The 22,617-nt window shown below is 43.6% G+C and overlaps 1 protein-coding gene across 1 annotated transcript in view; it reads right to left on the reverse strand.

Annotated features, from left to right (window-relative positions):
- The window catches only part of LOC138645308 (zinc finger protein 665-like), a 171,669-nt gene that overhangs the window by 142,123 nt on the left and 6,929 nt on the right, over nucleotides 1-22,617 (reverse strand). Inside the window, exons 2-3 of the mRNA XM_069734505.1 lie at nucleotides 21,325-21,435; nucleotides 13,831-15,786 (exon numbers count right to left, since the gene is read on the reverse strand). Coding sequence (XP_069590606.1) covers nucleotides 13,831-15,786; nucleotides 21,325-21,388 — 2,020 coding nt within the window. The 5' untranslated portion in view covers nucleotides 21,389-21,435. The remainder of the gene's footprint in view (nucleotides 1-13,830; nucleotides 15,787-21,324; nucleotides 21,436-22,617) is intronic.

A 22,617-nucleotide genomic window follows, 5' to 3' on the forward strand; every position in this document is an offset into this window, starting at 1 on the left:
GCAGGAAGTGGGTTTCGTCCTCTATGGCCTCCTGGTCACAGTGTTGGCACAGTATTTCCTCCCTGGGCTTGTAGCTCTGCCTGTGTTGGCCACATTCGATGGCCAGACTGTGGGCACTGAGTCTATATCGGCTCAGGATCTGGCGGTCTCTGGGGTCCGGGAGTTTCTCCAGATATGGGGCCAGTCTGTAGTCTCTCTGTAGGCTGCGGTACATGGTCAGTTTCTGTGAGCTGATGATATCATTCTTCCAGTCACTGACATACCACTCCTGGCCTTCGTTTGCCATCTTCCTAATTCCGGCTTTTGTCAGGTTGTTGTGATTGGTGTTCTGGTCCGGTTAAGTTTGGCTGGGCTGTTCCGAGGGTTCTGGTTTTTCTGTTTCACCTACATGTATCAGGGCTTTACGGTGATGGGAGCTTGGATTGCTCCTATGCAGGTGAGCCCAGAATGACAGCGCCCCTTTAGAACTGTTAGGTGTAGAGGGAATCTGCCCAGCTCGGCCCGACAAGCACTGTTGGAGGTGCTCCGATGGACCTGGAGAAGGTGCTTGCATAATTCCAGGTGGAATATTTCTGTTGGACTGGAATCCCACTTTGACCAGTCTGGGTAGGTGTGAGGACCCCAGACTTCGCTGCCATACTGGAGGATTTGGGCGATGATGGAGTCGAAGATTTTTAGCCATTTCAAAAACCTGACCGGCACATCCAAACATAGACTAAGTGTGAACAGGCGCTGAACCTAGAGTCGCCAACTCGTATATAGTTAAGTAAATAAGGCAGCACACTGCAGCGCTAAAACATGTAAACTTGAAAACACAAAATTTGGTTCAAATTTCGTGTTTTCAAGTTTGCATGTTTTAGCGCTGCAGTGTGCTGCCTTATTAACTTAACGAAGATTTTTAGCCAGACCCTCACTGGTGGCTTCAGATGGTAGAGTGTCCTTCGGATGGCATAGAAGGTTTTGCAGACCTTGTCTTTCAGGGTCTCTATGGCTTGTTTGAAGCTCCCTGACCGGTGAATCTCTAGGCCCAGGTAGGTATATTTGTCTGTTCCTGTGAGGTCGCAGTCGTTGAGGATAAATGATGGGTGTTGGTCTGATCTTCTCTTTCTCCTCTGGAACACCATGGTGTTGGTTTTATTAGGTTGACCGGTAGAGCCCAGGTGGAGCTGAATTTCTCTAGGATTTTCAGGTTGTCCTGGAGGCCTTTCTCGGTTGGTGACAGCAGCAGCAGGTCATCTGCATACAGCAGGAATTTCACCTGAGCGTCAAGAGGGTGAGACCTGGTGCTGAGGAGGATTCCAGGGCGGTAGCCAGCTCGTTGATGTAGATGTTGAAGAGCGTTGGACTTAGGCTGCAGCCTTGTCTGACTCCACGGCTCTGCTGGAAATAAGCCGTTCTTTTGCCGTTCACACTCACGCTGCAGCGGTTCTCGGTGTACGAGCTTTTGATGACATCATAGGTCTTTCCTCCTATTCCACTCTCCAGCAGTTTCAGGAATAAGCCCGGGTGCCACACTGAATCAAAGGCCTTTTTAAAGTCCACAAAGCAGGCGTATATCTTCCCATTCTTTGTATTGTAGACGTGTCTCTGAATGAGGCTGTGCAGAGTATAGATGTGGTCAGTGGTGCGGTGGTTCGGCATGAACCCTGCTTGGCTCTTGCTGAGGACGTTGTGCTCGGTGAGGAAGGTGAGGATCCTCTTGTTCAGGATACTGTTGAACAGTTTTCCCAGGTTGCTGCTGACGCATATGCCTCTGTAGTTGGCTGGGTCATACCTGTCCCCACTCTTGTGGATGGGTGTGATGAGGCCTTGGTTCCAGGTACGAGGGAAGTAGCCGGCACTCAGTACAATATTGAAGAGTTTAACCATTGCAGCCTGTATTTCTGGTGGGCTGTACTTCAGCATTTCTGGTAGGATTCCATCCAGGCCACCGGCTTTTCTACATCTTATGGAGGAGAGTCTCTCGGTTACTTCCTGTAGTGTTATAGGTGTATCCACCGGGTTTTGGAAGTTTTTGATTTTTTCCTCCATTGCTTTAAGTTTGGCCATTATGTTTTCCTGTTCTTGGGTTAGTCCTTCCTTTGGAATGTCTTTATAGAGGTCTCTGAAGTATTGGAGCCAGAGGTTGCCATTTTGGATATGGTTGTTGTTTTTCTTGTCTTTGGTGCCCATGTGGTTCCATAGTTCCCAGAAGGAGTTGTCTTGGAGGGCGTCTTGGAGTTGATTAAGCTTGGTAGAGATGTAACTCTGCTTCTTCCTCCTGAGGATGGTTTTGTACTGCTTTTGTATGGAGTCATAGGCTTCCCTCAGACCCAGGTGGTTGGGGTCTCTGTGTTTCTTGTTGGAGGCTGTTCTCAGGGTCTTCCGTACAGCTTTACATTCTCTGTCAAACCAGCCATTGACCTGTGTTTCTTTTGGTCTCTTATAGTCGACTTTTTTAAGGTCGGACAGTCTGGCCATTGCGTAGAATATATTGTTGAGGTCCTTTGCTGCTTGGCTCACTCCCTCTGGGTTTGGCATGTACTCGAGGTTGTAGAAGTGGTGGAGCATCTGCTGTATTTCAGGTCTGCTGGAAGCTTCTTTATGTTTTAGTGCCGACATTTTGGACCATTTATAGGATGGAGGCCGGGTGAAGAGGCCGCTCTGCTGTGGCTTCTGAGTGGATGGTTTCTCTGTAGATTTCATGTACAGAAGAAGTTGGCTGTGGTCTGACAGGTGCGTTTGTGGGGTGACTATGAAGGCGCTGACATCTGCCAGGTTCAGGTCTGTAATGGCGTAATCAACTACACTCCTCCCTACATGGGAGTTTAGTGTATACCTTCCTAAGGAGTCACCCTTGCTTCGTCCATTAAGGATATGAAGTCCTAAACTTTTACATACGTTCAGGAGCTTTCTGCCACTTTTGTTGACTGTACTGTCATAGCTGTTTCTCTCAGTGTGTACAGGGTCTTGGCTGACATTCTTTGCTCCAAGTATGTAGATGTTTCCATCCGTGGTCAGGAAGTCTCTCTCTCTCCCTGTTCTTGCATTGAGGTCTCCAAAGATGAGAACTTTGCCCAGGGCCTGATAATGGGCGGCTTATCTTTGTAAGATCTCGAAGCAGTCTGGATTGAAGTAGGGGGACTCTGGCGGTGGTATATAGGTGGCACAGAGGTGGACATCAGACTGACAGGTAAGGATGGAGCTGCTGATTCTGATCCATATGTGGCTGCCTCCTTTCTTCACCGGTTTGATGTACTGGTGGAGCTCCTCTTTATACCAGATCGCTACTCCTCCTGAGCCCCGGCCCTGTTTGATGTTTTTATTTTTCTGGGCATGGACCGAGAATTCCTTGTATCCAATAGGCACCAGGGATTCGTTTTCGGCTCTGGTCCATGTTTCCAGGAGGATCTGAATGTCTATATTTTTCATACTTTGTATAAAATCAGGGTCCTTTGTTTTAGATCCAAAGGTTGAGGCGTTGAGACCCTGGATATTCCAGCTGCTGATTGTAAGTGAAGACATTCTTCTGTGTGGTTTGTGTGTATATGGCATGGGCCATTTGTCAAGCTTTATGTGGCCCGTCTTCCTTCATTACCGAGAAATCAGCGTCCGTTCTTCAGCCTTCTTCACATATCACTTCCATTTGTAGATCTGAAGCCTCTGTCACTGTATTAGTGATGATATCAGAATGTATGGGCCCCTGTCAGGTATATATTAGTGATGATATCAGAATGTATGGGCCCCCGTCAGGTATATATTAGTGATGATATCAGAATGTATGGGCCCCCGTCAGGTATATATTAGTGATGATATCAGAATGTATGGGCCCCCGTCTGGTATATATTAGTGATGATATCAGAATGTATGGGCCCCTGTCAGGTATATATTAGTGATGATATCAGAATGTATGGGCCCCCGTCTGGTATATATTAGTGATGATATCAGAATGTACGGGCCCCCGTCAGGTATATAGTAGTGATGATATCAGAATGTACGGGCCCCCGTCAGGTATATAGTAGTGATGATATCAGAATGTATGGGCCCCTGTCAGGTATATATTAGTGATGATATCAGAATGTATGGGCTCCTGTCAGGTATATAGATAGTAGTGATGATATCAGAATGTATGGGCCCCTGTCATGTATATATTAGTGATGGTATCAGAATGTATGGGCCCCGGTCAGGTATATATTAGTGATGATATCAGATTGTATGGGCTCCTGTCAGGTATATATTAGTGATGATATCAGAATGTATGGGCCCCTGTCATGTATATATTAGTGATGGTATCAGAATGTATGGGCCCCGGTCAGGTATATATTAGTGATGATATCAGAATGTATGGGCTCCTGTCAGGTATATATTAGTGATGGTATCAGAATGTATGGGCCCCTGTCATGTATATATTAGTGATGGTATCAGAATGTATGGGCCCCGGTCAGGTATATATTAGTGATGATATCAGAATGTATGGGCTCCTGTCAGGTATATATTAGTGATGATATCAGAATGTATGGGCTCCTGTCAGGTATATATTAGTGATGGTATCAGAATGTATGGGCTCCTGTCAGGTATATATTAGTGATATCAGAATGTATGGGCTCCTGTCAGGTATATATTAGTGATGATACAGAATGTATGGGCTCCTGTCAGGTATATATTAGTGATATCAGAATGTATGGGCCCCTGTCAGGTATATATTAGTGATATCAGAATGTATGGGCTCCTGTCAGGTATATATTAGTGATATCAGAATGTATGGGCTCCTGTCAGCTATATATTAGTAATGATATCAGAATGTATGGGCCCCTGTCAGGTATATATTAGTGATGATATCAGAATGTACGGGCCCTTGTCAGGTATATATTAGTGATATCAGAATGTATGGGCCCCTGTCAGGTATATATTAGTGATGATATCAGAATGTATGGGCTCCTGTCAGCTATATATTAGTAATGATATCAGAATGTATGGGCCCCTGTCAGGTATATATTAGTGATGATATCAGAATGTACGGGCCCTTGTCAGGTATATATTAGTGATATCAGAATGTATGGGCTCCTGTCAGGTATATATTAGTGATGGTATCAGAATGTATGGGCTCCTGTCAGGTATATATTAGTGATGATATCAGAATGTATGGGCCCCTGTCAGGTATATATTAGTGATATCAGAATGTATGGGCTCCTGTCAGGTATATATTTGTGATGATAGAATGTATGGGCTCCTGTCAGGTATATATTAGTGATGATATCAGAATGTATGGGCTCCTGTCAGGTATATATTAGTGATATCAGAATGTATGGGCTCCTGTCAGGTATATATTAGTGATAATATCAGAATGTATGGGCCCCTGTCAGGTATATATTAGTGATATCAGAATGTATGGGCCCCTGTCAGGTATATATTAGTGATGATACAGAATGTATGGGCCCCTGTCAGGTATATATTAGTGATGATACAGAATGTATGGGCCCCTGTCAGGTATATATTAGTGATGATACAGAATGTATGGGCCCCTGTCAGGTATATATTAGTGATGATACAGAATGTACGGGCTCCTGTCAGGTATATATTAGTGATGATACAGAATGTATGGGCCCCTGTCAGGTATATATTAGTGATGATACAGAATGTATGGGCTCCTGTCAGGTGTATATTAGTGATGATACAGAATGTATGGGCCCCTGTCAGGTATATATTAGTGCCCATCGGGCCCCAGCAGCAGGCATCTGACTGTACAGTAACTGAACCTGCGTCCAAGACGCAGGTTCAGTTACTCTATTGCTTTGCAGTAGTTAAAGCCGCCAGACAATTGGAGGCTGGCAGCTGACGTCAGCGCGCACGTCGCCGGAATATGACGTCATTGTCATTCGCCGGCGAGTCCACGCTGAAATGCCTGGGATGGACGTCGGCTCTGGAGCGCGGCCAGGTAAGGAGAAAGGTGTTTTTTTATTTTTACTGAATGCGGCAAGCCCGGGGCAGAATGGAGACACAGGGGCAGGATGGGAGACACGAGGGCTTGATGGAGATACAGGGGGCAAGAATGGAAACACAGGAGGCAGGAATGGAAACAACACAGGGGGCAGAATGTGAGACACAGGGGGCAGAATGTGAGACACAGGGGGCAGAATGTGATACACTGGGGGGCAGGATGTGAGACTCGGGGCAGGATGGAGACACGGGGAGCAGAATGTGAGACACAGGGGGCAGGATGTGAGACACGGGGCAGGATGGAGACACGGGGGAAGAATGTGAGACACGGGCAGAATGTGACACGGGGCAGGATGTGAGATGCGGGGGCAGAATGTGAGACACAGGGGGGGCAGAATGTGAGACACAGGGGGGCAGAATGTGAGACACAGGGGGGAAGAATATGAGACATGGGGTAGAAAGTGAGACGGGGTAAAATGTGAGACGGGGCAAAATATGAGACAAAGGGGGCAGAATGTGAGACACGGGGCAGAATGCAGAATATGAGACACAGGGGGCAGAATGTGAGACACGGGGCAGAATGTGAGACACAGGGGCAGAATGTGAGACACGGGGCAGAATGTGAGACGCGGGGCAGAATGTGAGACGCGGGGCAGAATGTGAGACGCGGGGGAAGAATGTGAGACACAGGGGGCAGGATGTGAGAGGTGTAGTTTTTCCAAGAGAAAGTAGTGGGACTGTGGACAGATTGAGGTGTGGAGGCGGGGGTGGGGTGGAGCCTGGGTGGAGTCTCATTGGGACCCCAAAAATTTTGCCAGTATGGGGCCCCGAAATTCCTAGTGGCAGCCCTGTGGGTCCCTGTCAGGTGTATATTAGTGATGATATCAGAATGTATGGACCCCTGGCAGGTTCAGTGCCTTGGGAAAGTATTCGGCTCCCTGGAACTTTTCAACCTTTTCCCACATATCATGCTTCAAACATAAAGATACTAAATGTAAATTTTTGGTGAAGAATCAACAACAAGTGGAACACAATTGTGAAGTTGAACGAAATTTATTGGTTATTTTAAATTTTTGTGGAAATTCAAAAACTGAAAAGTGGGGCATGCAATATTATTCGGCCCCTTTAACTTAATACTTTGTTGCGCCACCTTTTGCTGCGATTACAGCTGCAATTCGCTTGGGGTTTGTCTCTATCAGTTTTGTACATCGAGAGACTGAAATTCTTGCCCATTCTTCCTTGGCAAACAGCTCGAGCTCAGTGAGGTTTGATGAACTAAGCTTTTCAAACATGTGACACACCACAGTTAAAACGTAAAGTAGGGGGCAATCATTTTCACGCAGAGCCAATATTTTTTATCCCATTAATAATAAAGACCTTCATTTCAAAATTGAATTTTGTGATTACTTAAAAGAGTAAAAAATTAGGAAGGAAGGGGGAACAAAAACCTTTTCATATCACTGTACAGTACAGGACCACACAGGTCTTTAAATGAAGTTTGTACCCACCACATCTCCTGTATATACAGTAATGATTCCCTACAAGTAGTAACTTAAAATACAATGATCAACTTTCTGCTTTACTTTCTGTGGTGCTTTGTCTGAGGCATGGCAGGCATATTGTAATAATGTCCTCACATGTGATCAGAGGCACAATCTAGTAGCATCCTCACTGTAGTCTGAGGCACGGAAGGTACATTCAGGATCAATAATTACCTAAGGTGTGTATGGTCCTGGCGTCCCCTCACCCCGACGCGCGTTTCACCGCCTGCTTCTTCCGGTATACTTCTTCTTAGGTAATTATTGATCCTTTATACTCTGCCCCATCCTCTCATATTACTACTGGGTACTAGGTAAAGCAATTGGCGTGTATATTTGATAGGGGACTATTTAATTATCCATAGAGATAGGTCTCCCACGTCTTTGTTTGATACTTAAACACAGGATTGTTAATAGAACCTTTTCTTGGCACATTGAGCCTGATCATATTTTAGGAGTAGGCAGAATAGTTTTTGTTTTTTGAAGGATTACAACTTTCATAAAGGTCAGTTATATGCATAATTATGTGTTAAACCTTAAAGAACACTATATACCACCAATTTGGGGCAATACAGGAGACCATGGGGCAGATTGCTGGACACACTGGGGCAATACAGGAGACTATGGGGCAGATTGCTGGACACACTGGGGCAATACTGGAGACCATGGGGCAGAATGCTGGACACACTGGGGCAATACAGGAGACCATGGGGCAGATTGCTGGACACACTGGGGCAATACAGGAGACTACTATGGGGCAGATTGCTGGACACACTGGGGCAATACTGGAGACCATGGGGCAGAATGCTGGACACACTGGGGCAATACTGGAGACCATGGGGCAGATTGCTGGACACACTGGGGCAATACAGGAGACCATGTGGCAGAATGCTGGACACACTGGGGCAATACAGGAGACCATGGGGCAGATTGCTGGACACACTGGGGCAATACAGGAGACTATGGGGCAGATTGCTGGACACACTGGGGCAATACTGGAGACCATGGGGCAGAATGCTGGACACACTGGGGCAATACAGGAGACCATGGGGCAGATTGCTGGACACACTGGGGCAATACAGGAGACCATGGGGCAGAATGCTGGACACACTGGGGCAATACTGGAGACCATGGGGCAGATTGCTGGACACACTGGGGCAATACAGGAGACTATGGGGCAGATTGCTGGACACACTGGGGCAATACTGGAGACCCTTTGGCAGATTTCTGGACACATTGAGGCAATGCTGGAGACCCTGGGGCAGACTTCTGGACACACTGGGGCAATGCTGGACACTGGGGCAGATTGCTGGACACACTGGGGGTAATATGCTGGACACACTGGGGCAATGCTGGACTCTGGGGGTAATATGCTGGACACACTGGGGCAGATTGCTGGACAACATGGGGGTAATATGCTGGACACACTGGGGGCAGGACTTGAGGCATGGGCAGAATGTAGATACGGGGCATGATTGGAGACACGGGGCAGGATTGGATCATGGGGCAGGACGGATACGATGGAGGCTGGTGGGGCAGGATGGGGAGATCATATGGAGTAGAATGGATACTCATGAGGGCAGGATGCGAGAACATATGGCTGGAGCCAGGAATGAGATAAACGGGGCCAGGGTGGGGAATAGTGTTACCATAGGCATAATAGGGGATAATTAAGGGATATTATTACTGCAGTGATGTATTTATTTTATTTTTTTGAGTATACTGTTTTAAATGGGGGGGGCGGTCCTGTTACTGTGCAGAGTGACACTATATCGCCTTTTTATCTTCATGTGGTGTAATGTAGAAGTTGTGAAAAATTAAGTAATGTGTTCTGCAAGCGGAGCTCTAGATAACTGTGTTATTTCCTGCAGAAACGAGTCCTGGCTGGAAGGAATGATGGCGGTCTGTGCTGGATGAAAGATGAAGGACTTCACCTAGAGACGTCACTGGTGAGTCAGTGTTACCTATACACTGACACTATACACTGTATACTATATAGAGGTCCTGTGTATAATGTCACCAGTGATCTCTGTATTACCTCTATACATAATGCATATCAGATATTTACATTCCGAATCATAACTAATAAAATTACAGTTTTAAAGTAGCCACCAAAATTATTTTTTGGGTTGGGGGTCACCGCAACATGAGGAACTGTATTGCGGGGTCACGGCATTAGAAAGGTTGAGAACCACTGGTCTATGGGAACCCATGTGTACGCTGCATTTTTTGCCATCATGCACAGATAAAAAACGCTGCATTAGCATGCGTTTGTGGATTCTACGCTGCGCACATAGACGCAATTGTGAAACTAGCTTTACAGCCAAAGAAAATCAAAAATCATTATCCCAGTAAAATATAATAATTAACAAAAAACACCCACAAAGGCTTCCTAAGCGTTTAAAAAGGTCCGTTAGTCTGTTTCAGTAGCCCCACAATCATGTGGAAGACTGCTGATTTGACAGATGTCCAGAAGGCAGTCATTGACACACTCTACAAGGACGGTAAACCACAAAAGGTCATTGCTAAAAAAAGCTGGCTGTTCACAGAGTGCTGTATCCAAACATATTAATGGCAAGTTGAGTGGAAGGAAAAAGTGTGGTAGAAAAAGGTGCACAAGCAACCGGGATAACTGCAGCCTGGAAAGGATTGTTAAGAAAAAGTCATTCAAAAATTTTGGGGAGCTTCACAAGGAGTGGACTGCTGCTGGAGTCTTTGCTGCAAGAGCCACCACACACAGAGGTATCCAGCACATGGGCTACAAGAGTCGCATTCCTTGCGTCAAGCCACTCATGACCAATAGACAACGCCAGAAGCGTCTTACCTGGGCCAAAGAGAAAAACAACTGCACTGTTCTTCAGTGGTCCAAGGTGTTGTTTTCAGATTAAAGTAAATTTTGCATTTCATTTGGAAATCAAGATCCCAGAGTCTGGAGGAAGAGTGGAGAGGCCACAATCCAAGCTGCTGAAAGTCTAGTGTGAAGTCTCCACAATCAGTGATGGTTTGGGGAGCCATGTCATCTGCTGGTGTAGGTCCACTATGTTTTATCAAAACCAAAGTCAGCGCAGCCGTCTACCAGGAAATTTTAGAGCACTTCATGCTTCCCTCTGCCGACAAGCTTTTTGGAGATGGAAATTTCATTTTCCAGCAGGACTTGGTCCCTGTCCACACCGCCAAAAGTACCAATACCTGGTTTACAAACAACAGTATCACTGTGCTTGATTGGCAGCAAACTCGCCTGACCTTAACCCCATAGAGAATCTATGGAGTATTGTCAAGAGGAAGATGAGAGACACCAGACCCAACAATGCAGATGAGCTGAAGGCTGCTATCAAAGCAACCTGGGCTTCCATAAAACCTCAGCAACGCCACAGTTTGATCGCCTCCATGCCACGCCGCATTGATGCAGTAATTGATGCCAAAGGAGCCGCAACCAAATATTAAACGCATTTACTGAACATACATTTCAGTAGGCCAACATTTTGGATTTTAAAATAATTTTTCACGTTGATATTATACAGTATACTAATTTCCATTTATTTTGGTAGTATCATTTTTCTTCTACATGACACACACATTCTCCTTTCTCTTTCTTTCTTTTTCCTCTTTCTTCTCATCTGTACTCACTTGCTGTCCACTTTCATATGCCCCCACATGGATTGAACTCTCTGCCTTTTTTCAGCCCCTCCTCTGCACTTGGTATGTACAACCCCATATGACGTGACAGTCACATGACCGCTGCATCAGGCAAAAATAAAACAATTCAAATATACACATATTTGGTATCACCGTGTTCATAAATCACCCAATTTATCAATATATAAAAAGAATTAAAAAAAAACAAAAAGCCAAAATTAAGCTTTTTCGTAGCTGAAACACTGCAATAAAATGCAATAACGGGTGATCAAAAGTTCAGATTTACATAAAAATGGTATAAAAAACGTCCTAGACCCCGAAAAATGGAGACGCTACGGGTCTCGCAAAATGGCCTTTTTTTATTTATTTTTTTTACAAAACTTTGGAAATTTGTTTCACCACTTAGATAAAAAAGAACCTAGATATGCTTGGCGTCTATGAGCTCGTAATGACCTGGAGAATTATAATAGCAGGTCAGTTTTAGCATTTAGTGAACTTAGTAAAAAAGCAAAACAAAAAACAAGTCTGGGATTGCACTTTTTTTGCAATTTAACCGCAGTTGGAATTTTTTTTCCCCATTTTCTAGTACACGACCACTAGTAAAACCACTGGTTTGGCCATTTTCACTCAAAATATAAAAAAGTTAAGGCTCTGAAGAAGGGGAGCAAAAAATGAAAATGCAAAATCAAAAATACCCCCAGTCGTTAAGGGGTTAATAACAAAAATACACCAAATATTATCTTGCATATTAGGGCCATAAAGCAGAAACATAGTATTACACCAGAGAAGAAAAAACTTTACTCACAGCCATGACCTGGATATTGATTTTACACACGATTATTCATATCTTCTCTACAGCAAACGCTGCTGCAGGGAAGATATGAATCGCGGCTTCAACACCAGTGGGGGGGGACAGCGCTTAATGTAGCGCTTTCTCCTGCACGGCACACGGACTGCACAGGGACAACGCCCGTGTGCGGTACGTGTTTTACACGGACCCATTGACTTTAATGGGTCCGTGTAATCCGTGCGCTCCCACGAACACTGACATGTCTCCGTGTTTGACACACGGAGACACGGTCCGCAAAAAATCAATGACATCTGCACAGATGCATTGATTTTAATGTGTCTACGTGTGTCAGTGGCTCCGGTACGTGAGGAAGCTGTCACCTCACGTACCGGAGCCACTGACGTGTGAAACCGGCCTTAGGGAAAGTTGCAATCAATGTGTGGGGTGTGTGAGGATGTGCTTCCAGCCGCACAAAAAAATACACCTTATACTTAAATCCATATACTCATATCAATGTGATGTGTTATAATACTATCAACCATAAAAATAGTGCACAAAACCCCTTCATGACCGGAGCTTTTTTCGGGTTTGCGTTTTCTTTTTCCCTCACCTCCTTCCTAGAGCCATAACTTTTTTATTTTTCAATCAATATGGCCATGTGAGGGCTTATTTTTTGCGGGACGAGTTGTACTTTTAAACAAGACTACTGGTTTTAGTATGTCATGTACTTGACAATGGGAAAAAAAATTACAAGTGCGGTGAAATTGCAAAAAACATTGCAAAAAACATGCAATCCCACACTGGTTTTTTGTTTGGCTTTTTTGCTAGGTTCACTAAATGCTAAAACTAACCTGCCATTATGATTCTCCAGGTCATTACGATTTCATAGACACCAAACATGTCAAGGTTCTTTTTTATCTAAGTGGTGAAAAAAAAATCCAAAGTTTGTAAAAAAAAAAAAAAAGGGCACAATTTGCCAATACCTCTAGCGTCACCATTTTTCGTGATCTGGGGTTGGGGGAGGGCTTATTTTTTGCGCGCAGAGCTAACTATTTAATGATACCACTTTTGTGCATATACATTTTTTGATCGGGTGATTATGAACGCAGCGATACCGAATATGTGTGTATTTGATTTTATTTTCAACGTTTTATTTTGAATGGGGCGAAAGAGGGGTGATTTGAACTTTCGGGGGTTTTTTTTTTTCATATTTTTAAACACTTTTTTTTTTTTACTCTTGGCATGCTTCAATAGCCTCCCTGGGAGGCTAGAAGCTGCCCCAACTCGATCACCACTGCTACATAGAGGCAATTTTCAGATCACCTCTATGTAGCCGAATTACAGCATTGCTATGAGCGCCGTCCACAGGACGGCGCTCATAGCAATCTGACATTAACAACCATAGAAGTCTTCAGGAGACCTTTGGCTGTCATGCCGATGCACTGCTGACCCTCGATCACGTGACGGGGGGGATCACAGTGCGCATATTTCCGACCCGATGGCCGGGAGCGCTTGTTAAATACCGCTGTCAGAGTTTGAAAGCGACTTTTAACTAGTTAATAGGTGCGGGCGGATCGCGATTCAGTCCGTGCCTATTGCGGGCACATGTCAGCTGTTGAAAACAGCTGACATGTTTCGGCTGTGAGGTGGGCTCACAGCCATAACCCACCTCAAAGCGGGACATCTGACGTCAGACGTACTATCCCGTTTGACGTAGGAAAAGGGTTAAATGGACATAGGTATACAAATGGTACAGTTACCTTGAGGATATAACCAGGGGAAACCCACCACACCCAAAGTTAATAAAGTATGATGTGAATGAAAAAAAACATTCTGCGAAAACTAATATATTGAAAAAAATGTTTTGACCACAATAACGTGATTCATGTCATATTTGGGCTTGGTCATGAAGGGATTAAAATGGCTTCTACCGACTATGAGTTCTCTGATGGCTAACAAGATGTGATTTTTTAGTAAAACATTTCCCACATTCTGAACATGAAAATGGCTTCTCTCCGGTGTGACATCTCTCATGCTTAACAAGAACTGATTTGTAAGAAAAACATTTCCCACATTCTGAACATGAAAATGGCTTCTCTCCGGTGTGACTTCTCTCATGGTCAACAAGAACTGATTTGTAAGAAAAACATTTGCCACATTCTGAACATGAATATGGCTTCTCTCCAGTGTGACGTCTCTCATGCTTAACAAGAACTGATTTGTAAGAAAAACATTTGCCACATTCTGAACATGAAAATGGCTTCTCTCCGGTGTGAACAATCTCATGGGTAACAAGATGAGATTTCCTAGTAAAACATTTCCCACATTCTGAACATGAAAATGGATTCTCTCCGGTGTGACGTCTCTCATGGCTAATAAGATGAGATTTGCTAGCAAAACATTTCCCACATTCTGAACATGAAAATGGCTTCTCTCCGGAGTGACGTCTCTCATGGTCAACAAGAACTGATTTGTCAGAAAAACATTTCCCACATTCTGAACATGAATATGGCTTCTCTCCGGTGTGACTTCTCTCATGCTTAACAAGAACTGATTTGTAAGAAAAACATTTGCCACATTCTGAACATGAAAATGGCTTCTCTCCGGTGTGAACAATCTCATGGGTAACAAGATGAGATTTCTCAGTAAAACATTTCCCACATTCTGAACATGAAAATGGCTTCTCTCCAGTGTGACGTCTCACATGGCTAATAAGACGAGATTTCTTAGTAAAACATTTGCCACATTCTGAACATGAAAATGGCTTCTCACCGGTGTGACGTCTCTCATGGTCAACAAGATCGGATTTGTAAGAAAAACATTTCCCACATTCTGAACATGAATATGGCTTCTCTCCGGTGTGACATCTCTCATGTCTAATAAGAAGAGATTTCTTAGTAAAACATTTGCCACATTCTGAACATGAAAATGGCTTCTCTCCGGTGTGAACAATGTCATGGCTAATAAGATGAGATTTCTTAGTAAAACATTTGCCACATTCTGAACATGAAAATGGTTTCTCTCCGGTGTGAACAATCTCATGGCTAATAAGATGAGATTTATCACTAAAACATTTCCCACATTCTGAACATGAAAATGGCTTTTCTCCTGTATGAATTCTTTGATGTGTAACAAGAGATGATTTACCTGTGAAACATTTCCCACATTCTGAACATGAATATGGCTTCTCTCCGGTGTGAAGTCTCTCATGCTTAACAAGAACTGATTTGTAAGAAAAACTTTTGCCACATTCTGAACATGAAAATGGTTTCACTCCGGTGTGAACAATCTCATGGATAATAAGATGAGATTTATCACTAAAACATTTCCCACATTCTGAACATGAAAATGGCTTCTCTCCTGTATGAATTCTTTGATGTGTAACAAGAGATGATTTATCTGTGAAAAATTTGCCACATTCTGAACATGAATATGGCTTCTCTCCAGTGTGACGTCTCTCATGGCTAACAAGAACTGACTTGTAAGAAAAACATTTGCCACATTCTGAACATGAAAATGGCTTCTCTCCGGTGTGAACAATCTCATGGGTAACAAGATGAGATTTCTTAGTAAAATATTTGCCACATTCTGAACATGAAAATAGCTTCTCTCCTGTGTGAATTTTTCTATGTGTAGCAAGATTCCTTTTATTTGTAAAACATTTCTCACATTCTGAGCATGAAATTGTCTTCTTTCTTGTGGGCTCTCTTTTATTTTGCTTAAAAGTCTGTGATGAATTAGGAGATAGTACTTTAGAAGGGTCAGGTGATAGTTCTTTGATATGAAGGGATGAGGGTATATCTGAGATGTTGCTATGCTCTTCATATGTTTCTTGTTTGAAGCCATCATCTTCTGCTTTAAAATACGAAGATATCAGATGTCCTGCAGAGCTGTTGGTCCAATCATCTGCCAAGAACAAAATAAACATAAAAATTACATTAATTTACATCTGAAACTTAAAAATGTACAAAAAAAGTAAAAGTATAAAATTCCATATAGATTGTAAGGTATACAGCAATGTTCTATTAAGGTATGTAGCAATGTTCTACATAAAACCGAGACCCAGAAGTAAGTGCAAGGAGCGGTGCCTGCGCCGCTCCTTTCACTTTAACCCCCTAAATGCTGCTATTGATACTGATTGCAGCATTTACAACACAAAAAGATGTGACTGGGGCCATCATGATGACATCTGGGTGATCAGGCTACAGCAAGCTCCAAAGACCATGGTAAGAGCAAGGTCTATGGTGCTTGGGTCAGTGTATAACTGAAGTTGTGATGCATTACAATGTATTATAACAGTGATCAGGGTTTATAAAGTCCCATAGAGGGGCTAAGAGAAATTTTTTTAAAAAGGTATAAAAATAATAATAAAAAAATTATATACCTATAAATACACTAGATGGTGGCCCGATTCTAACGCATCGGGTATTCTAGAATATGTATGCGTAGTGTATAGCACAGCCCACGTAGTATATTGCGCAGCCCACGTTGTACATTGCGCAGCCCACGTTGTACATTGCGCAGCCCACGTTGTATATTGCGCAGCCCACGCAGTACATTGCACAGCCCACGCAGTACATTGCGCAGCTCACGCAGTACATTGCGCAGCCCACGTAGTACATTGCGCAGCCCACTTAGTATATTGTGCAACCCACGTAGTATATTGCGCAGCCCACGTTGTATATTGCACAGCCCACGTTGTATATTGTGCAGCCCACGTAGTATATTGCGCAGTCAACGTAGTATATTGCGCAGCCCACGTAGTACACTGCGCAGCCCACGTAGTACATTGCGCAGCTCGCGAGACCGCTACGTCATCATCTCGCGAGATTGCAATGCATGGAGTGGTTACCGGACCGTTGCGAGGAGGGGGAAAGGCGCCGGAAGGTGAGTATATGATGATTTTTTATTTTTTATTATTTTTAACATTAGATTATTTTATTATTGAGGCTGCATAGGCAGCATCAATTGTAAAAAAGTTGGTCACACAGGGTTAATAGCAGCGTTAATGGAGTGCGTTACACTGCGGCATAACACGGTCCATTAGCGCTGCCATTACCCCTGTGTGAGCGCTGACTGGAGGGGAGTATGGAGCGGGCACTGACTGCAGGGAGGAAGGAGCGGCCATGTTGCCGTCGGACTGTGCTTGTCGGTGATTGGTCGTGGGCATTTTGCCACGACCAATCAGCGACTTGGATTTCATGATAGACAGAGACCGCGACCAATGTATATCCGGGACAGACAGACGGAAGTACCTCTTAGACAATTATATAAATACATATTTAACCCCTTCATCCCGAAGTCTGTTTTCATTTTCCTCACCAGGCCATTTTTTTTCACTTTATGAGGTAATAGCTCTGGAACGCTTCAACAGATCCTAGCGATTCTGAGAGAGATTGTTTTCTCATAACATATTGTATTTCATGATAGTGGTAGAATTTCTTCGATATGACTTGCATTTATTTGTGAAAAAAATAGGAAATTTGGCGAAATGTTAGAAAATTTTGCAATTTTCCAACTTTAAATTCTTGTGCCCTTAACCCCTTTCTGACATTAGACGTACTATCCCGTCGAGGTGGGGTGGGCCCCTATGACCACCGACAGGATAGTACGTCGTACGCGATCGGCCGCACTCACGGGGGGGCGCGATTGATCGCGGCCGGGTGTCAGCTGCCTATCGCAGGTGACATCCGGCACGGACCGCTCCCAGCACATTAACCCCCGGCACACCGCGATCAAACATGATCGCGATGTGCCGGCGGTACAGGGAAGCATCGCGCAGGGAGGGGGCTCCCTGTGGGCTTCCCTGAGCATGTGATCGCGTTGCTGCGAGGGTCTCCCTACCTCCCTCCCTGTAGCAGGCCCGGATCCAATATGGCCGCGGCATCCGGGTCCTGCAGGGAGGGAGGTGGCTTACCAAGTGCCTGCTTAGAGCAGGCGCTTGGTAAGCCTGCAGTGCTCTGAGACAGATCGGTGATCTGACAGAGTGCTGTGCAAACTGTCAGATCACCGATCTGTGATGTCCCTTCCTGGGACAAAGTAAAAAAGTTCAACATTTTTTTTCCAAATGTGTAAAAAAAAAAAAATATATTCCTAAATAATGAAAAAAATATATATATATTATTCCCATAAATACATTTCTTTGTCTAAATAAAAAAAAAAAACAATAGAAGTACACATATTTAGTATCGCCGCGTCCGTAACGACCCCACCTATAAAACTGGCCCACTAGTTAACCCCTTTAGTAAACACTGTAAGAAAAAAAAAAAAAAAAGAGGCAAAAAACAATGCTTTATTATCATTCCGCCGAACAAAAAGTGGAATAACACGCGATCAAAAAGACAGATATAAATAACCATGGTACCGCTGAAAACGTCATCTTGTCCCACAAAAACTAGCCGCCATACAGCATCATCAGCAAAAAAAATAAAAAAAGTTATAGTCCTGAGAATAAAGCGATGCAAAAATAATTATTTTTTCTATAAAAGTTTTTATCGTATAAAAGCGCCAAAACATAAAAAAAATGATAAAAATGAGGTATCGCTGTAATCGTACTGACCCGAAGAATAAAACTTTTTAATCCATTTTACCAAACGCGGAACGGTATAAACGCCTCCCCCAAAAGAAATTCATGAATAGCTAGTTTTTGGTCATTCTGCCTCACAAAAATCGGAATAAAAAGCGATCAAAAAATGTCACGTGCCCGAAAATGTTACCAATAAAAACGTCAACTCTTCCCGCAAAAAACAAGACCTCACATGGACTCTGTGGACCAAAATATGGAAAAATTATAGCTCTCAAAATGTGGTAACGCAAAAAGTATTTTTTGCAATAAAAGCGTCTTTCAGTGTGTGACGGCTGCCAATCATAAAAATCCGCTAAAAAACCCGCTATAAAAGTAAATCAAGCACCCCTTCATCACCCCCTTAGTTAGGGAAAAATTTTAAAAAATGTATTTATTTCCATTTTCCCATTGGAGCTAGGGTTAGGGTTAGGGCTAGGTTTGGGGCTAGGGTTAAGGCTACAGTTAGGGTTGGGGCTAAAGTTAGGGTTTAGATTACATTTACAGTTGGGAATAGGGTTGGGATTAGGGTTAGGGTTGTGTTAGGGTTAAAGGTGTGGTTAGGGTTACTGTTGGGATTAGGGATAGGGGTGTGTTTGGATTAGGGTTTCAGTTATAATTGGGGGGTTTCCACTGTTTGGGCACATCAGGGGCTCTCCAAACGCGACATGGCGTCCGATCTCAATTCCAGCCAATTCTGAGCTGAAAACGTAAAACAGTGCTCCTTCCTCTCCGAGCTCTCCCGTGTGCCCAAACAGGGGTTTACCCCAACATATGGGGTATCAGCGTACTCAGGACAAATAGGACAACAACTTTTGGGGTCCAATTTCTCCTGTTACCCTTGGGAAAATACAAAACTAGGGGCTAAAAAATAATTTTTGTGGGAAAAAAAAGGATTTTTTATTTTCACGGCTCTGCGTTATAAACTGTAGTGAAACACTTGGGGGCTCAAAGTTCTCACAACACATCTAGATAAGTTCCTTGGGGGGTCTAGTTTCCAATATGGGGTCACTTGTGGGGGGTTTCTACTGTTTAGGTACATTAGGGGCTCTGCAAACGCAATGTGACGCCTGCAGACCATTCCATCTAAGTCTGCATTCCAAATGGCACTCCTTCCCTTCCGAGCCCTCCCATGCGCCCAAACGGTGGTTCCCCCCCACATATGGGGTATCAGCGTACTCAGGACAAATTGGACAACAACTTTTAGGGTCGAATTTCTCCTCTTACCCTCGGGAAAATACAAAACTGGGGGCTAAAAAAATTTTTGTGGGAAAAAATGTTTGTTTTATTTTTACGGCTCTGCATTATAAACTTCTGTGAAGCCCTTGGTGGCTCAAAGCGCTCAAAACAAATCTAGATAAGTTCCTTAGGGGGTCTACTTTCCAAAATGGTGTCACTTGTGGGGGGTTTTAATGTTTAGGCACATCAGTGGCTCTCCAAACGCAACATGGCGTTCCTGTCAATTTTGCATTGAAAAGTCAAAAGGCGCTCCTTTCCTTCCGAGCTCTCCCATGCGCCCAAACAGTGATTTACTCCCACATATGGGGTATCAGCGTACTCAGGACAAATTGTACAACAACTTTTGGGGTCCAATTTCTTCTCTTACCCTTGGGAAAATAAAACAAATTGGAGCTGAAGTAAATTTTTTGTGAAAAAAAGTTAAATGTTCATTTTTAATTAAACATTCCAAAAATTCATGTGAAACACCTGAAGGGTTAATAAACTTCTTGAATGTGGTTTTGAGCACCTTGAGGGGTGCAGTTTTTAGAATTGTGTCACACTTGGGTATTTTCTATCATACAGACCCCTAAAAATGACTTCAAATAAGATGTGGTCAAAAAAAAAAAAATGGTGTTGTAAAAATGCGAAATTGATGGTCAACTTTTAACCCTTATAACTCCCTAACAAAAAAAAATTTGGTTCCAAAATTGTGCTGATGTAAAGTAGACATGTGGGAAATGTTACTTATTAAGTATTTTGTGTGACATATCTCTGTGATTTAATTGCATAAAAATTCAAAGTTGGAAAATTGTGAAATCTTCAAAATTTTCGTCAAATTTCCGTTTTTTTTCACAAATAAACGCAGGTAATATCAAAGAAATTTTACCACTATCAAGAAGTACAATATGTCACGAGCAAACAATGTCAGAATCATTGGGATCCGTTGAAGCGTTCCAGAGTTATAACCTCATAAAGGGACAGTGGTCAGAATTGTAAAAATTGGCCTGGTCATTAACGTGCAAACCACCCTCGGGGCTTAAGGGGTTAATTTACTATCAAAGCTATTTTGATTGTGTCACTATCAAAATCATTGCGCCGTACAGACACAAAATAGTAATAACTATTTAATTGATAGCAACATTAATCAACCAATTTAATGATTTGATAATGCTCCTATCAATGTTAATAGATACACTAATAACACTACATAATATAACAGGGGAGGGTTCACACACTGCGGAGGAGGGGTTACACACTGCGGAGGGGAGGGGTTACACACTGCGGAGGAGGGGTTACACTGCAGTGGAGGGGTTACACACTGCGGAGGAGGGGTTACACACTGCGGAGGGGAGGGGTTACACACTGCGGAGGAGGGGTTACACTGCAGTGGAGGGGTTACACACTGCGGAGGGGAGGCGTTAGACAGTTTGATACACTTTGATAGGGGGCGGGCACTTGTCAGATTAGATGTGACGAGTAATAACACACAGCGCCATGTATAATCTGAATTTTCGTTGAATTGGGGACACTACGGACAAAAAACCCCCCAAAAAACCCACATAATATAAAACATCTAGCCTAGAATTGTCTATTCTGGTGAATGAGGAGAATGTGACTCTGTTCTTATTTATTTTGTGGTGACTCCTCATCAGGACGGTTACCTGTAGGAACTTCCTCTTTGCACCGCCACTCATCTCCCCGCACATCGCTTTCTCCTTTCTCCATTACGGCTTTAGGATGATTTCTCAGCAGATTTTCCCAGGATTTTAAAGCTGTGAAAATAATGTAAAAGTCACAGACAGAAGGAAAACTCACGTGGAATGTTCAATATAGACGCTTTTACTACTAACTCGAGTGGCATCTGAGCCGACATTTGATTGTGAGATCGCTACCACCAATATCACCAGTGCTGCCCTCAGCGTCAGTACAGCAACACCTAGTGATGGAAGCAGGGGTCACTGGAGTCGGGTCCGCTAAGTGTACTACATTACGACAATATTATTTCCTTCATTAATTTGTCTTCACAGTTCGGGTGCCCTAACATTATTAATTTTTCATCAGATTAAGATTGCCTTGTCTGGAAGTTTTGTATTTTTGGGGTACACACTATATTATGTAATTTCCTTATGATATAAATGTCATGTTAGAGAAATTGTCTGTCTCTTTTTAATAATTACACACAGCACAGTATGGTCTATTCTAAAATCATAAAAATAAAACACGTTTATGTGAGGGAACGTGAAGGAGCCACACCTCGTCACCCTGTCTGACGTCAATATTACATCAGCGGGATCCCGTGGTAAGGTCTCCCCACTTGTACCAACGTGACATTCCGCATCCCCTAGGGACAGGTAAGGTCAGCTTGGCATAGTTTTACACAGACTGCCTCCTGTCCACATGGGCCCAGGGAGGTACGGGGAGTGAGAAGGTGACCCACGCAGTCACTGACGTGACACTACACTTGGCCACAATCCTGACAGGCTGAGAGGCCCCTTTCACAACCCCAGTGAAATAGAACCTTATCAGCCCGGGAGGACTGCCACCAGTTCCTCCTTTGATATACGCCTGGTCCGTTACGGGAGGCCACTGCATTTCAGCAATGGATGAGCGGGGCCTCCGGGCTTTCACAAAATGCCAGACAGGGACCGCTGCAGAATTGCCCAACTCCTGCTGCCGCCACTGCATTTGTAAGTATATTCCAACCTTAAGATGCAGCTACATTTTCACCCAAATTTTTTTTGGGAAAAAGTGCGTTTTATAGTCCGAAAAATACATTACATTTCCTGTGTGTTGAGTGTAAAGTATCTGTATATGCACATTGCACAGTATCACTTTTCCTGTACTTTCCTCAATATTTGTGTTATTCTGTTCATATACACTACCCAACCCTACTTCCCCTGTCCTGTATATCGGGCATAATTCTCAGTGCCTATATACTGGATATAATTCTCAAT

This window comes from Ranitomeya imitator, chromosome 7 (assembly GCF_032444005.1).
Source record: "Ranitomeya imitator isolate aRanImi1 chromosome 7, aRanImi1.pri, whole genome shotgun sequence".
NCBI classification, from domain to species: Eukaryota; Metazoa; Chordata; class Amphibia; order Anura; family Dendrobatidae; genus Ranitomeya; species Ranitomeya imitator.